The sequence below is a fragment of the Pholis gunnellus genome (genome assembly GCF_910591455.1).
Source record: "Pholis gunnellus genome assembly, chromosome: 4".
Taxonomy (NCBI): Eukaryota; Metazoa; Chordata; class Actinopteri; order Perciformes; family Pholidae; genus Pholis; species Pholis gunnellus.
The window spans coordinates 24729829-24747221 of NC_136530.1; the positions used below are offsets into that span (position 1 = coordinate 24729829).

Below are 17393 nucleotides of genomic sequence, written 5' to 3' on the forward strand. Positions count from 1 at the left end.
TGTCTGAAACAAAAACAAACAAACAAACAAGCAGCAGAGTCACTTCTTCTCCTCTCCACACGTTGGTTTGAGCTCACTGACTCTTGGTCTCTGCAGTGAATGAGCTGCTTTACAGAGCTCACTGAGTAATGTGCCCCTGACCCCAAAGTAATGACCTCACTGTGTCACACACACTCAGAGGTTTAATTATTGATCGGTTTATTGATTGATTTGTGCACGGTGCATGTTTCTGCAAACTGTTTATTCACCGGACAGATGAAGAATAATATAGCATTAAACCTGTTATTGAGATAGGATATAAGCATGAACAGCGGTACCGAAAAGAAAATATTAATATGAGTAAAGACAATATGCAGCCCTTCTAAGGTATTCTATAGTTTCAGGAAACATGGTGGTTTTGGTTTAAAGTCAGGCATCCAGATGAACACTGAAGCAGGTTTAGCTTGCTGCAATAAGCCCCTCAGTTCATACTAGATTAAAACATATTTTCATAATGTGTAAGTGAAGGAGGACAAAATATAAAAGGAATAAATATTATCTGGAGATAAATGTGTTATGCACCTGACTAAAAACCAGGAACTTTGTGTTGTTTCAACTCAACCATAAGAACATTTATCGTACCATGTACCAGATTTGTCATGTTAAGAATGCGCCCTCCTTATATCGATATAGTGTGTGTATATATATATACACGCGTGTGTACAGGGCATTACGTTTGCTTTAGCTGGCAACAATGTCATTATGTAACATTATTGGGTACTAATTAAAACATGCATCACAGGAGAATACAATACAAAGCAGCAAACAACACTTCTGATGCTTAATTATGAGGTTAAATTAAACTAATTTATTATAAATAAGATGAAAAGTCGGATTCAGGTTTGCTTTTAGCGGTTCTGCAGAAAGAGGAAAACAGAAAGATGAAAAGCAGAGTAACGAGTGAAAAGTGTTTGTTATCAGACCGACTCAGGATCAGATGAGTGGAGGCTGGAAAACAGCCGCAGGAGGAACTTGGATAACGTGTTATCTAACAGACTGAGAAACATGGAGCCAAACTAAAAACTGAAGTGACAGATTATTAGACACTCCCTGCGAGCCATCTGCTGCAGAGGAGGAGGAAGAGGAGGAAGAGGAGAAGGCAGAAAGACAGAATTGTATTTCTTAAGAGTAGAATAAAACACCCAGTTCAAAATAGATTTAATCTGAATGGGGTTTGGTGGTGGTGTTTAGTCTGAGTGTTATACTGACTACACTGAAACTCAGTAGAGTGCAGATCTATGCCAAGTGTGTCGACCACTACTGTATTGTTTGATTGAATGAACACAACAAAGGTGTCAAAAAACACGCTCCATTTCAACTAAAAAACAAGCGGAAATGTATGCAGGCAATCGGCTCGAAGTCGTCGTTTAAGACACGTCATACAAATGAGACTCACCAGGCTGTCTGCCCACTTAAAAGTGACTGAGGTGGCGAGGTACAGCAGCGTTTGTACTGGTACTACCGTTAGCTGTTAGCGGTTAGCCAAACGCACTGGGTCACCGCAGCCACGAGAGCATGCAGCTGTAACTGGTCACCCAAAATATTATGCAGTTTGCTGCAGCAGAATGCAGGAAATGTCAAGGACAGACACAGAGGTGCACTCTCACTTACTCACAAATGCACACACACACACACACACACACACACACACACTCGACCGATCGCAGGATCCTCCTGGCGGAGATAAATAATAATCATCTCAATACTAATAAAAATGTCATCATGTCTTTAGTTCAGTTTTGAAGTAATCTGGTTACACAAAAAAGTAGTACAATATTATATTGTATAATATATATAATTGTAAATGCTATATCATCCCAAACTGTATTTTTGTGTCTGTTTCTTCTCCTTTTTGACAAAAAATGCAGCACAAATCATTCTCATGAGCTCTTGATGTCTGCAAAACTTTCATTTCTACAAAGATATGGGGGAATTTGCTCAATTCATCTTCATCTATCTGCCATCAAGTGCATCTTTGAAAGAACAAACTGGACTTTGGGCTCCAATTTGTGATCAATATTTTACGGACTGAACAATGAACTGAATGAATAAATACTTGATAGCTTAATCAATATTTATTTCAAAGCAAACTGTGTGTGAGAAGCTTGAAATGCTGCTGATGCAAACTCAACATTTCCTGCTGCAGCTCCACATTAAAGCTCTTCCATGTGGATGTCCAGTAGCGGTTTAGCATGCTGAGCATCTAATTGTAACAAATCCGGGTTCAAGTCTGGCTTTAAACCTCTTCCTCTCCCCACGTTTGTCTGAGTTTAGTGGTGCTTTGTTATTTTTGCTTCATTCCCGTGATCAAGGCACTAGTTGGTGTGATTGAATTGGTCTTTATGGTGCATTAATTTCCAACTTTTCTTTTGCATTTTTCCAATGTGGTAGCCCGAGAGCTAACCTAGTAGTCACACAAAACAGACAGCCTACATCAGCTTCTTTTGTTGAGTTACGTATTTGTTAGATTTTCTTTGGATGTAACAGTTTGTTGAAATGTCTTTGGTGAGGCGTTTTTAGCACCACATTGGAGATATCGTGCTGTCATAAATTCCTGATATGGCGTGGTGTGTTTATTACACCACAGGAGCACCAACCTGCATGAATAATGAAAGTGTGTCAATATTCTAAGCAGTTTCATAAAACCTGCCACCAGTCTCTCATCCCTCAGTCTAACTCTCCTTCTCCTCTGTGCTCCTGCAGGGGGCGCTGCAGAGTGTGAAGATGGCCAACGCTGTGGCTTCCTACGACCAGCTGGCCCACCAGGTGGAGGCGCTCCGTAAGGAGAACTCCCACCTGAGGAGGGAGCTGGAGGACAACTCCAACCACCTGTCCAAACTGGAGACCGAGACCACCGGCATGAAGGTCAGTCTGGATGCAACACCATCACCACCATCACCAACAACACCAGCACCATCACCAACCACAGCAACACCACCATCACCAACAACACCAACCACAGTAACACTATCATCGCCAACAACACCAACCACAGCAACACCACCATCACCAACAACACCAACCACAGCAACACCACCATCACCAACAACACCAACCACAGTAACACCACCATCACCAACAACACCAACCACAGTAACACTACCATCACCAACCACACCAACCACAGTAACACTATCATCGCCAACAACACCAACCACAGCAACACCACCATCACCAACAACAGCAACACCACCATCACCAACAACACCAACCACACCAACACTACCATCACCAACAACACCAACCACAGCAACACTACCATCACCAATAACACCAACCACAGCAACACTACCATCACCAACAACACCAACCACAGTAACACTACCATCACCAACAACACCAACCACAGTAACACTACCATCACCAACCACACCAACCACAGTAACACTATCATCGCCAACAACACCAACCACAGCAACACCACCATCACCAATAACACCAACCACAGTAACACTATCATCGCCAACAACACCAACCACAGCAACACTACCATCACCAATAACACCAACCACAGCAACACTACCATCACCAACAACACCAACCACAGTAACACTACCATCACCAACCACACCAACCACAGTAACACTATCATCGCCAACAACACCAACCACAGTAACACTACCATCACCAACAACACCAACCACAGTAACACTACCATCACCAACAACACCAACCACAGTAACACTACCATCACCAACCACACCAACCACAGTAACACTATCATTGCCAACAACACCAACCACAGCAACACCACCATCACCAACAACAGCAACACCACCATCACCAACAACACCAACCACACCAACACTACCATCACCAACAACACCAACCACAGCAACACTACCATCACCAATAACACCAACCACAGCAACACTACCATCACCAACAACACCAACCACAGTAACACTACCATCACCAACAACACCAACCACAGTAACACTATCATCGCCAACAACACCAACCACAGCAAAACCACCATCACCAACAACAGCAACACCACCATCACCAACAACACCAACCACAGTAACACTACCATCACCAACAACACCAACCACAGTAACACTATCATCGCCAACAACACCAACCACAGCAACACCACCATCACCAACAACAGCAACACCACCATCACCAACAACACCAACCACACCAACACTACCATCACCAATAACACCAACCACAGCAACACTACCATCACCAACGACACCAACCACAGTAACACCACCATCACCAACAACACCAATCACAGCAACACGACCATCACCAACCACAGCAACACTACCATCACCAACAACACCAACCACAGCAACACTACCATCACCAACAACACCAACCACACCAACACTACCATCACCAACAACACCAACCACACCAACACTACCATCACCAACAACACCAACCACAGCAACACTACCATCACCAACAACACCAACCACACCAACACTACCATCACCAACAACACCAATCACAGCAACACGACCATCACCAACCACACCAACACTACCATCACCAACAACACCAACCACAGCAACACTACCATCACCAACAACACCAACCACACCAACACTACCATCACCAACAACACCAACCACAGCAACACTACCATCACCAACAACACCAACCACACCAAAAAGACAGAAAAGAAGAAAGTGGGTTATTTTAACTTCATATGTCCTCTCTGTACTGGAATATCTTTACAAAAATGAACGAATAATTAGTTTCTTTGTTTTTCTTTTCATAAAAATAAATTAAAAAACACTCATTTGTAAACTTCCTCTTCAAAAATTGAAATTGAACATCTCAAATGACAACCTGAAACTCTGTGCTGAATCTAAAATGAACCACATTTGTGGGAAAATCATCAATAAATATAAAGCAGGCCAGAAAGAGAGAAACCTGTGAAATCCGGCTAAGACCAAAAGCCTGCTGCAACATAAATCCCATCAGCTGCACACACAAACACACATGCACATGCACACATCGATGCAACTACACACACTCACGTGTCCAGATGCGGCCAGCAGCTGGATTATCAGGCTGAGGTCAGCTGGTTTTATCAGAATCAGGACGTCCGACACACAAACACAAACAGCTTCCAACTGGACACGATTCACCTGCAGCAGGTGAGTCTGCAGAAGGACCAGTGACATTTTTGATCTTCAACGTCTGTCTGCAGAGTTCAGATCAGGACCTCGTCCAGACATGAAGGAATAACTTTGTTGATCTCTGGGATGAAGTGAGATTGTATCGGCTGCTTCTGGATTTGACCTGTTTTATGGGATTTTTATCTTTTATGGAATCTATAATTTTTCTTTTCTGACTACGTTGTTTTTGCTGTTTTGATGATTTTATTGCTGTTGCAATAAGAGTGAAAAAGAACCAGAGGAGATTTTTGTATTTGAGATTTAACTCGCAACAGTCAGAGAAAAGACTGCAGGACTGAAAACAGCGGACGTGTCCTCAGAATTGTTTCTGGGAATTAGGAGCTTTTAATGTTATACATTCCACAACTACAGACACATTCCACATGGTGGGTTTTTAAAGACCGATTCTGATATTCTTCATTGTTGCAAACCTTAAAATGTGACTGTTCTTATGCAAAATAATGAAGTTGAATTAAAATGCAAAGGAGGAATTTAGTATTTACTCTTGACAGTGAGGAGAATTATCTTAAATGGACATAGTTAAACTATGTTTAGTTAAACAGTTGAATTAAATACTATATTTCCTTTATTTTTAATTTTGGTATGTAGTTGTAGGCAGGTGTAGTTGAGCTGGAGGACTGATACCTCAGTATTTTGATCTTGGCTTCAGGGTCAAGAACCGAGTGTGTTTGACAGTACTTTATTTTTCAAGACTGTGTTTTGTTTGTTCCCTCCTTCTTACAGGAGGGACTCTGGCCTCATTGTTTCTGCCAACTTGACAGAGCCGTTTCGCAGTCGCTGTTTATTCGCCAGACAGTTAATGTCTGTACAGTCTGTTACAACAAGACAGTGTAACAGACTGTACAGACATTAGCTGGAGCTACAACATACACACTGACTGTGTTTGAGGTCTGACTGAACGAAGCAGCTCTTCTCTTTCTAGTTTCTGTCCTCTTTCTTTATAAAGCACAATCATACGTCTTTCCTTTTACTTTATGCAAAAGATTTGCTTTACGTTCTGCATGAACTCACCTTGAAAACGGGTCTGTTACCTGGGACCACCTCGCCTTGGGAGACCTCGTCCAGGATCCCCCAACAACAACAGGTCCCAGTGTTACTACGGCACATAGACCCCTCCACTATGACACATTTTCACACACACAATGGATTCGATAAGGTTTCAAAGAAATGAGCACTGTTTCGGTATCTGAATCAAGCCTCCCTCTGGCCCTCAGGAGCTTCCCTGTCTGTTGATCTGAGGTTGTTCCTCCTTTTGTGATGCAGGAGGTGTTGAAGCAGCTGCAGAGCAAACTGGAGCAGGAGGCAGGAACACTGGCTTCGTCCGGCAGGAGCGACGTGCTGCACCAACTGAAAGGTCGGTATCAGTTTCATGATATTCATCTTCTCACGTGAACCAGAACAAATGAGTTTCACATAAATCTTGTAATGTTCCCTTAACGTCTCCGCTCAGTAACAGCAGATGAATGTGATTCTGATTCTGCCTGACTCTTCTGTTTCTTTCCGATGCTCCGGTGGGACCAATCGTCATTCACAGAGAAATGAATTGACTCAATCAGCTAACCTGATTGGCTGCAGCTGACTCTGCCTTGTTATGACTCAATCCAATTAAACAACTAATTCATGTCAATTAGTTTGTAAGGACTGAAAATCCAATTGACTCCAGCTGAGATCAACAGCTGATGTGATTATAGGATTAGGTACAATTCTTTGTCAGACATGAGATAGGTGTAAGGGAGGAAGGAAGGAAGGAAGAAAGGAAGCAGGGAAAGGTAAGAAGGAAGGAAGCAAATGAAAGGAATGAACGTAGAAGGAAAGGAAGGAAAGGAAATGAAAGCAGGATAATAGGAAGAAGGACAGTAGGATGGAAGGGAGGGATGAAAGAAAAGAAGGATGGAACAAGGAAAGCAAAGAAGTAAAGGATGGAAGGAAATGAATGAAGGAGAAGAGGAAGAAGGACAGGAGGAAAGTCCAAGGAAAGTAATTTTGCGTGATTGATTGACTGATTATTGATCCTCTTCCCCCCTTAGAGCTCCACATGGACCTCACCAACTACTACGAACTCAAGCACCAGCCTCACAACCTGAGGCTGCTGACGGACAGCCTGGGAGGGGCGGGGCTAGCAGATGTCGGAGGGGCGGAGTTTGATGACCGTCTGGCTCTGCCTCATTCCTCTGCCAGGAGTCCGCTCCGAGCTCCATCCCGCCTGAGTGCAGTGTCCGGCGGAGAGGCGGGCTCCATCCTGCTGCCTCATCACTTTCTGGACGGGGCGCCGCCCAAAACAGCTGTGATCAGCGGGGCGGATGGACGAATGAGCGACCACCACCAAGAGGAGCTGTACAAGGAGAGGTGAGAGGATTCTTGTAGTTCTCCTGGAGATCATGGAGATGTTGGTCAAACCATCTTTTTTTTTTTTTTTTCATAGTTAGATGTCTGCGAAGGCGCTGCAGATATTCTCCACATAATGAATCATGAACTGAGCTTTTCTACACTACCAAATAAAAGCCATATAATTAGAATCTTTTTCAAAAAGATCTGTTTCATTGAAAGATGCTCAATTTTATTATCATTATAGTATGTAAGATACGAAAACATTCCCATCCGTGGATGAAGATTTAAGAAAAGGGAAAAATGCATGTGTACAGATACACGCAAATATATATATGACTTGTAGGAAAAAGGTCAAATACATGAATTATAATATATTTGACCTTTTTAGCTTTTGAATGTACTTAATTTTGCCACTATATATATATATATTATACATGTTTTTGGTCATCTCATGTTGTTTTAAATGTGAAATCAAATTTGATAAACATGATAATGAAACCTAAATATATATACAAGTAAAATGGTGATAATATATATATAACATATTACTAATAATGAAAAGGAAATATAGAATAAATACAAAACACACACACATCCATACGGAGGCTAAACTTGTGTTTAAATGTAGAGAAAACATTCCGACTTTGTCCTGTGTGTGGATGGAGCTCCACATGTCACCGAGCAGTGGCCTCTTATTCTTCTCTGTTGGCGTGACGTGTGTTTTCCTGGCCCACGAGCCAGCGTGTTGAGCGTTAGCACTGCTGACGCTAACAGTGCTACCTGTCTGTAGGAACCTCCTGCTGGGGGAGATCGACCGGGAGGAGAGGGAGCGCTGCTGGTACTTCAGCCAGCTGGAGGAGCTGTCGCAGAGACTGGCTCAACTGCCTCGCATCGACACGGTGAGAACACATACACACACACACACACACACACACACACACAAACCCCCGCATGCACACACTATTGCACTCCGCATCAGCAGCATATGGAAAGTAATCAAGTTCATTTACTCAAGTACAGTACAACTTTGAGTATTTCCATTTTCCGTTACATTGTATTTCTACTCGACTATATCAGAGGGAAACAGTGTGCTTTTTACATTTATCGAATAACTTGAGTTACTTTACAGATGAATAAGATAATAAAATATTATCAACAAATAAACTAAGATGTATTATTTCCAGTTAGTGAGATACAACTTCATTGATTCGTGGGGAAATTCACAAACTACCCGGCAGTATATGAAGTCATTAAAATCAGCTCCACTTATACCAGCTGCAACATTAAAGTGATGAACACATTAATGCATCAATAACTATAATACAATATTATAATATTTAACTGTTAGGAAAAATTCACTCGAGCCGTGGTAACAATCATTAAACAGGACATTTATTCTTTGTTGATTCACATACAGTATACATGGATCAAGGTTGCTCGGATATTTATACTAAGTAAACATACAGTGTCCCAGGCAATACGTCACAAAAGGATAACACACACACAAATTGCCTTCATACAGCATATTCTAAGTATCTGGACGATTTAACAATTCGTTCTAGTACAAAGGTCACTTTTATAATCAGAAGACGCCATGAAGTATTGACGCCGTCTACAACGTTATTTACCATTACAAGCAGTGCTGAGTGTTCTTTCGGATAGACTAGCAGCTGTGGCGCTTAATGTCAGAGGATGTTCACACAACAAGGACACATAAGGACACCAGACTTTGTAAGCACACTTATTATTAGTCATTTAGATTTTGACTCGAACATTAATAATCTGAAATGGGCCATTCTGCATAAAGAGTACTTTTACTTTTGGTACTTTAAGTACATTTTCACACAAATACTTTTGTAAACATTTTTATTCTAGGCTGTGGAGTTACAACTTTTACTTAAGTAAAAGATTGGAGTAGTAATTTCCACGAATCATTTATATGTTGATTATATTTTGTATTAATAATCTAAATCTGTGAAGCAACTCATGTTGTCGAATAAATGTAGTGGAGTATGATATTTCTACAAAGTAGCAGAAGTATAAAGTAGCAGCAAAAAGAAATAATCAAGTACAAGAACCTTAAAAATGTTCCTAAGTACAGTACTTGAGTAAATGTACTTGGTTTTCTTATGATAACTGTATTTACATTATCGATTCCTCAGTGTCTCATATGTAGTTCCCCGTTTCTCAGAGTCCAACGTGACGTCGTCATATGTTGTGTTTTGTTTGCCCAACAGTCCAAAATATATACAAATATTCAGTTTACTGAGAAATACAACACTGGAGAGACTGGAACAAGAGAATTGATGTTTAGTTTGGTGATTTACTTAAATAATTAATCAATCAACAAACTTGTTGGTGATCATGTTTATTTTGTTTGACTGACTGTTACTCTGAACGAGAAGTCAACGACTGTGCCGTATTTGGTCAGAATAAAAATCTTATCACAAACATGTCGCTGTAGTTTTCTCTGCAGATGGATATGATCAGGCAGCAGCTGGAGTTTGAAGGCCAGCGGGTTCGATCTGTGATGGAGGAACGTTTCGGCACCAGCGACGAGATGGTTCAGAGGACACAGGTGAGGCCGAGGCTGCTGATTGGACGCAGATTTGCACCTTCAGCCACAGCAGATGGTCATCAAATTATTTTTATTAATAAAAGATTCAAAATCTAAATTAATTTAAATTAGTTTTCATTAAATTACATAGTTGAATAGTTGTTGACGGGAGACAGCTGGTTGGTGGAAACACAGCACATCTGGACGTGTCTGAACCGTGTCTGAACCGAGTGCGTGTGTTGCAGATACGTGTCGCTCGTCTGGAGCAGCTGGAGAAAGAGCTGCAGGAGGCCCGAGGGAATCAAGAGACCCAGCTACAGGTAAGACATACACACACTGCACACACAAACCGATGGAGCACACAAACAGAAATCCACACACGCATAACGGCATACAGTGAATCTAGTAAATACAGTATAAAGGGTTCATACATGTTCTATTCTGGGCTTCAAAACATTTTCAGAAGTGACCCGACGCTAAAGCAAGGCCGTCGAGAGATCAGTCTTTTAGTTTCAGGTATCTTTGACTTGTTTGGATCTTAAGGTGGTCTTATAGATGTGCTTCAAGTGTTACGTCAGCTAAAGGTGGAGACACAATCTCCGAATCTGATTGGTCTGGACTGGTTGGACTGTACTAGTCTGGGTCAGCTGGAACCGATAAAGTAATGTAGTGTGTGATATGGAAAGAGTCTCATCTGAAATCTTTTATTTCACTAAGGGAGACGTACCTGTTGAATTTTCCTGTGGCACTTTCTGATATGACGTGATGTGAACTTAAGGCTGGAACATGTTTCTCCAGTGATCAGGGGTTGATCCAGAAACACCAACACATACTATACATTTATATGTATGGATTTTGAGCATATCGTAATCCAGACGGTCATAGGATCAACCAAACAGCTTTCTTGATGCTCGAATCTGCTACTTTGGGATTCTCTGCGACCTACGATTTATCCAGAACACCATTCTTTGCGTTAACGTGTGTCTTAAGAGAGCCTTAACTCCGACACTGCGCACCAATATACCCTTGCATCTCTGGCGTCACTACGTCACTCCTCCGCATTCCAAATATGGTAACTTCTGTTCATTGGTTGCAAAAAAGCCCAAAAGGCGACTGCCTTATACCAAGATGGCGACGGCGGAATCGCTGAACTCGAAGGCTTCCTAACGGCAGTCCACAAACCAATGGGGGACGTCACAATGACTACGTCCGCTTTACATACACAGTCTGTGGTCTCAACTTGTTCTCAGTGGTTCACTACAGCAGTCGTTCCCAGTCTAACTCCACCTGAGTCAGCGACACCGAGCCATCTACAGCCCAGACCCAGAAAGCTGGGTACAGAGGCTCAGTGAAAGTGGAGTTGAAGGTGTGAAGGTGGACCATGGTGTTCTGAGAGATGCAGTAGAATGACAGAGAGCCTGCAGACCAGTTCAGGTAAACCCCGACTCTGTGGGTGAAGGGTTGGGGTGAGGAGGACCTGAATCTCTTGTTATGGTGGCACGGTGTATAGCTTCCCTCCGAACACTCCAGGCTCCAGGACTGCTCGCCGTGTCCCAGCAGACAGCTCGCTGTGTCTCCATTTCTGGAGATGCTGTTGTAGGTGACGCCAATGTCTGCACCGCTGCTCCATTCCACCTCCCAGTACACCGAGTCCAGCAGCCCCTCCCTGCACAGGACTTGAGGGCAGTGCTCAAACCGGTCCGGATGCTCCGAGGGCCGGTGGTCCGACCATACTCGAGTCGCCCTCCTGTTGCAGTCGGTCAGATGGAGCTCTGAGTTGGCAGTGTTGGGATCCAAGGTCAAATAACAGGCAACTGATGGACGAAACAAGGAACAAGATTAGTTGATTCAGCAATTCATTTTGGTAATCTGGTTCCTGCTGCTTTGCTTTGTTTCATATGGTAAATCCCTTCAGGTTTTTAGACCGTTGGCCAGATTGAACAAACAATCTGAAGAATGATGTTGGAAATTTGTTCAAATTGTTGATATTTTATCGAAAAAATGTATCAAAAACTAATTGATTTATTAGGTCTTATCACTGGCAAGTAACCAACCAGAATAGTTGGTAGTTGTTGCTGCTAATAGAGATTTTGGCCAATTATCTTCAGATCAACAAATAATCTTCACATCATCTCAAGATGACTAATTTAACTTTACTTTTTAAAGCTGGTCTTTTACGGTAACGTTTTAATTGCAGAAACATATAAAATCTATGTGAGCTTACAGTTTTTCTCCATCCACGAGTCTCTTCCCAGCTGATCCCTAAAAGAACAGAAATAACCACAACATCATAGGCTGAGCATTTCAGAACAAAGTGTTGGCTTTGGCTTCCTGAGGTTTACTCACCTCATGTTGTCTTTGTTTGGGTTTCTCAGACTAAAGAGATTGATCCCAGAGGACAAAGACTCCCAGAGAAGAGTCTCTGATGCCTTCATTTGTTGTTGTTGTTGTGGTTTTTCTTCTTCTTCTTTCTCTTCTTCTTCTTTTTGCTCTTCCTCTTGTTCTTGTTCGTTGTTTATCCTCTCGTCTTCTGCTGACACCACAGAGTTGTCACTCCCCTCTTCACTCTCACTTCTCTGCTCGGCTGTAGAATTGATGTGTTGTTTAATGCGTGTTACACAATGTCAAATAATGAGGCAACAGTTTCTGATGTAGCCATACGTCTGTTTGAGCACAACCCAGACAAAAAATGTTGATATCCGACAATTCGACAATTCAAAGCATTATGGAGCAATGTTTTTGTGACTGGGTTCCAGTTTTGTTTGTTGTTATTCATACGTGTGAGGAGCCCGCTCTCACAGAAATACGTGAAATTACCACATCCTCTTAACAGAGCAGTCAATGTATCCGCGTGAATGTGCAACGCTCATAGCTAGGGACATAGTACTCACAGTGAGAAAGACTATACAGGAGTTTTTAACCAGGAGAACGGTGTTCCAGGCTGTTTTTCTTGTACCAAAGTGTTTAGTTATTGTTAAGTTCCGTGTAGGATGTTTTTACTAATTTTGATTATTTGACATACTTATTTTAAGCCAAACCATGATGTTTTTCATAAACCTAACTAAGTAGTTGGTTTAATAAACCTAAGATAATGTACTTAGTTGTTTTGTTGCTAATACTAACATTACATTGTTTCCGTGGTGGTAGCACGTCATTTTACACATTACGTGCCACCACTACGTTTTGGCTTTCACGGGTTTCTGTCCGATTACACTGCAGTGTGTGGTTACGTGATCCACAGTCCTGTTGATGGCTTCCCACTATTCTCTTTATCTGCAAGTCACCAAGAAATGCAGTCGAACTGCGTCTTATTCATTCATTTTTCAGGTGTCGGAACTGGCTATGTCAGACTATTTTTGTATTTGTATGTACGGTATGTGCTTCACCGAAGACCTGACTCTTATTTTCATCCTTTCTTTAAAAATGTCCTCATGAACTAACATTAATATTAATAATCGGGATTCAAAGGTTTAAAGTTTAACAGTGTTAGGTTAACAGTGAAAAAGATGGTGCCTACCTGCCTGTGATGTAGGAATTGTCCCATCAGTTTGTTGTGTTTCAGAATGACTTGTCGTCGTCTCACCAGAGACAGTTATATCCACTTCACTGTCCTCCTCTTCCTTCATTCTGTCTTTCATGTTGTCGTGGATAATCTGGGTATTGACCGTCTCTTTGTTCAGCTCCGAGAGGTTTTCCCTAAAACCAGCGTCAATTCGTTCATCACTCGTCTCTGAAAATGTCTTTTTAACTTCCTGAATGTTCTCTGCATTTTGGGAAATCTTTTGGTCTCCTCTAAACAGAGTCTGTATAAAGGGTTCATCCGTCCTTTCAGCTTTCATCTTGAAGGTGTTGGATGAGTCTGGCTTCGCAGTGGCATCCCTGTTGTCTCTCTCCTTTGAAAGACCGATTCTGAAGACGTTAAACAAGTCGTCTTTAAAGTTAAGAAAGCTCAGGCGGTTGATCGTCTTCTCTGCTGACTGGCTGGTTTTAGGATCCACGGACTTTGTTTGTTTGGACGAGCTGAAGATGCTGGTCACATCTTCTTTAAGCTGGCTGAGGTCCTCTTTCAGGAGGTTGAGTGTGCTGGTGGCAGGTTCATTTTCTGCCTGCCTTGATGGGCTTGTGTCTCTCTCCTTGAACACCTTGAACACTTCTTCCTTGAACTGGCTAAAGTCCTCTTTTATGTAGCTTTTAACCATCTGACTCGCCTTTAGAAGGTCTGTCGTCGTCATGTTTCTGTCTGTTTGATCTTCTGGTTCACAGTCATTGGTTGCCTTATCCTCTTGGATATGTATTTCAGGCAGTTTATGGTCATTTTCCTGTGAAGAATCCTCAACAAGACAACTTTGTTTGTTTGTATTGTTGGACAGTTCAGAGAGCCCCTGTATTATCAGATACATGTGGAAGGAAGTCGATTTAGTAACAAGTAATGATTGTTCACTGTGAAATGGTTTGTCTAGAAATGATCTTCCATTCACTATCATAAATGCTATTGTTGACTCTGTTGTTAGAGAGTGGTGACCTCTGACCTTGACCATGAAGCAGGTTACTTAATGAGATAAACCAGTTCTTTCTTTTAGGCTAGTTGAAACATGTAATGTAAAACAAAAATAAATATATTAACAGAGATCTGCATAAATCAAATTACACCAAAAATCGTTAGCAGTTTAATACATATTATTGAGGCACATTGGAGATTAGTTTGGCTATTAAAATTGTTGGATTACAGTTGAACACTTAACTGCATATCAGACTCAGAAGAAGCATTTCAATCGAACAAACATTGGGCAGTGGGAGAAAGTTCAGTTGGAGAGTTACAGATCGTGATTTTCAGGTACTTCCTTTCAAATTCTATGATACTTTATACTTCCACCTTACTACAATTCAGGAATGTAGGTGGGAAGTAAGTAAGTAAGTAAGTACATTTACTCAAGTACTCTGCTAAAGTACAATTTTTAATAATATTCTGATTTTCTACTTAAATTGTCTTTGACGAGCTCTCGCCCCTTACACTACCAATTTAAGTAAGTTGAATGATTTATGCTCAAATAAGGGTCAACATGTTAGCATTGTGAGCATGTTAACATGTTAGCATTGTGAGCATGTTAACATGTGAGCATTGTGAGCATGTTAACATGTGAGCATGTTAACATGTTAGCATTGTGAGCATGTTAACATGTTAGCATTGTGAGCATGTTAACATGTTAGCATTGTGAGCATGTTAATATGTTAGCATTTAGCTCAAAGCTCTATTGTGTTTAAGTGCAGCCTCACAAAGCTGCTAGCATGACTGCAGATTAAGCCTGTTCAGTTCATCAAATGTAAACAGCAGAATTCCCACAATGCAATGCCACATTTTCAAACTACTCATCTAGTCTGACTAACAGTCCAAACCCCGATAGAAATTGTTATAATTTAATCATATGAAACAGGGACAAGCCGGAAATCTTTCTTAAAGCTGTCACATGTTTTGTTTCATACACTCAGGATTAAAGTTACACCTACTCTGAACTCTCTACACCTCTCAGTACATGCTCAGGCTCGTTTCAAGCTTTTATGATAATCTGGATCAAACAGAGCATCTCAGTCAGATACTTACAGCTGCTTCAGTCTCCATGTTTTTGTCAGATTCTTCAGTGGAAAACACAACAAGACCAAAAATCCAAAATCCAGATTTAGTATCCTCAGTCTGAGTTGTTGTGGCTGTAATCTCTCTCTGTCTGTCTGTCTCTGCGGTTGAAAGGGACGGCCGGCATTCTTTCATTCAGCTGAACATGTTTCTGGTTCGACCAGTTTGTCTCCATATTTGACTTTGACAGCTCAGCTTCTAATTGGCTGATGAGTGCAGGAATTTGTGTTGTTTCTCTCTGGGTGTTTCTGCTTTAAAAATATGCTCGTCCCTTCTTAGGGGTTAGCAGCCGCTTTAGGTTGAGTTCTAATATGATTTGGTTAAAGTTTGTTTTTAGGTTGTTTTTTTCAGGGTTTCACTGAGCCATCATAGTTTCTATATTATCAACTATAATATAGAAATAATAATATACAACTATAAAACTACAAGCTTAAGTCTCTAAAGGTCAGGAATAAATGTTGTACAAGTACTGTTGTGGTGGATACATAATGAATCTCTTTAAACATAATTGACATTTAATGAAGAAAAGGTTAAAACATGTTGGTAAAAGCTGCAATAACAGATTTGTTTCAGCTGATAAAGTAGTTGATGCTAATCAGCTGACAGATTGAGTCAAGCGGCTGAAATTCACAAAATATGATGTTTACTTCCTCTGGTCAAATTATCACTTGTTAATCTGGGACAGTTCAACTTTTTCAGATCTGTCAAATAAGAGGTGAAGCAACTGAAACAGTTGAATGAGTAAACTGGGATTTTCTTCATGCTAATTGGTGGGTCGGGAGGGGCGAAGTCTGACTTCTTGAATTAAGAATTATCTCGGCTGTGCTCATTAATTATTTAGCAGGTTGAACTCAATGTGACCTTTGACATACAAAACCAAATTATGAAAAACATAATTTTACAGTTTAAAATCATTTTAATGGTGAGAAAGTTGACTTTATAAAAGGAATAATAAATGAATAATACAAATTAAAAGTATTTATACCAAATTGCACTTTTATAACCCAGTCACAGAAAGCTTTACAGTAAGAAACGTTAAAAAAATTATTAATTGAAAACCTTAATTTAAAAAGTTAAAAAAGTTTGAAATTAATACCTATTTTGGAGATTTTCTTGACTGGGAAAATAAACAAAGATCTGCACTTTTACTCCATTACATTTATCTGTAATCTTTACAGATTACTTATACAAAATATAATTTGACTAATAAATGAAGATATTATTCAAGCGTAGGCTACCCAGCCTTATGTAATGTAATTAAAATGAGTTCCACATTTTGCAGTTGCAACATTAAAGCGATGAACACAACAGTGCCTCAATAATTATAATCCAATAATATGATAGATATTATTCAGAAATGGACCATTCTGCATGACTATTACTATTACTTTTTGTACTTTAAGTATATTTTGATGCTAATGCTTTTGTATATGTACTGAAGCGACATTTTGAATGCAGGACTTGTAAAAGAGAACTTCTACACTGTGGTAGACCTATTAGTATTTTTACTAAAGTAAAAGATCTAAGTACTTCTTCCATTGAAACACAATACAGTATAAAGCCATGAATAATGAACAATAGTTGAATGAAATAGGTCAAGAATAGAACTTTTGATTTAACATGCAGACAATAATAATAAACTACTCGTGGGATTTTATATGGACTCATGAGTCTGAAA

General features: G+C 40.7%; 2 protein-coding genes across 2 annotated transcripts in view; one reads left to right on the plus strand and one right to left on the minus strand.

Moving 5' to 3' along the window:
- Positions 1-2748: 2748 nt before the first annotated feature.
- The window catches only part of apc2 (APC regulator of WNT signaling pathway 2), a gene marked incomplete at its 3' end in the record, with an annotated part of 28327 nt that continues 13682 nt past the window's right edge, over positions 2749-17393 (plus strand). The window contains exons 1-6 of the mRNA XM_079157512.1: positions 2749-2904; positions 6465-6555; positions 7229-7547; positions 8320-8428; positions 9994-10107; positions 10332-10406. Coding sequence (XP_079013638.1) covers positions 2764-2904; positions 6465-6555; positions 7229-7547; positions 8320-8428; positions 9994-10107; positions 10332-10406 — 849 coding nt within the window. The 5' untranslated portion in view covers positions 2749-2763. The remainder of the gene's footprint in view (positions 2905-6464; positions 6556-7228; positions 7548-8319; positions 8429-9993; positions 10108-10331; positions 10407-17393) is intronic.
- Positions 10635-15803, minus strand: LOC306694600 (uncharacterized protein). Its single transcript, XM_079157514.1, has 5 exons — positions 15686-15803; positions 13604-14468; positions 12433-12670; positions 12311-12348; positions 10635-11900 (listed from the first exon to the last, which is right to left on the minus strand). Exons 1-5 carry the CDS (start codon positions 15701-15703, stop codon positions 11344-11346), a joined length of 1716 nt encoding a protein of 571 aa, XP_079013640.1. The 5' UTR covers positions 15704-15803; the 3' UTR covers positions 10635-11343.

What these genes read in the sequence shown, in the direction of transcription:
- LOC306694600 (XM_079157514.1), bottom strand. An exon ending in AATTCCTACATCACAGGCAG is followed by an intron (nt 12,671 to 13,603) that starts GTAGGCACCATC and finishes TCAATTCTACAG; the next exon opens with CCGAGCAGAGAAGTGAGAGT. An exon ending in CCAAACAAAGACAACATGAG is followed by an intron (nt 12,349 to 12,432) that starts GTGAGTAAACCT and finishes CTGTTCTTTTAG; the next exon opens with GGATCAGCTGGGAAGAGACT.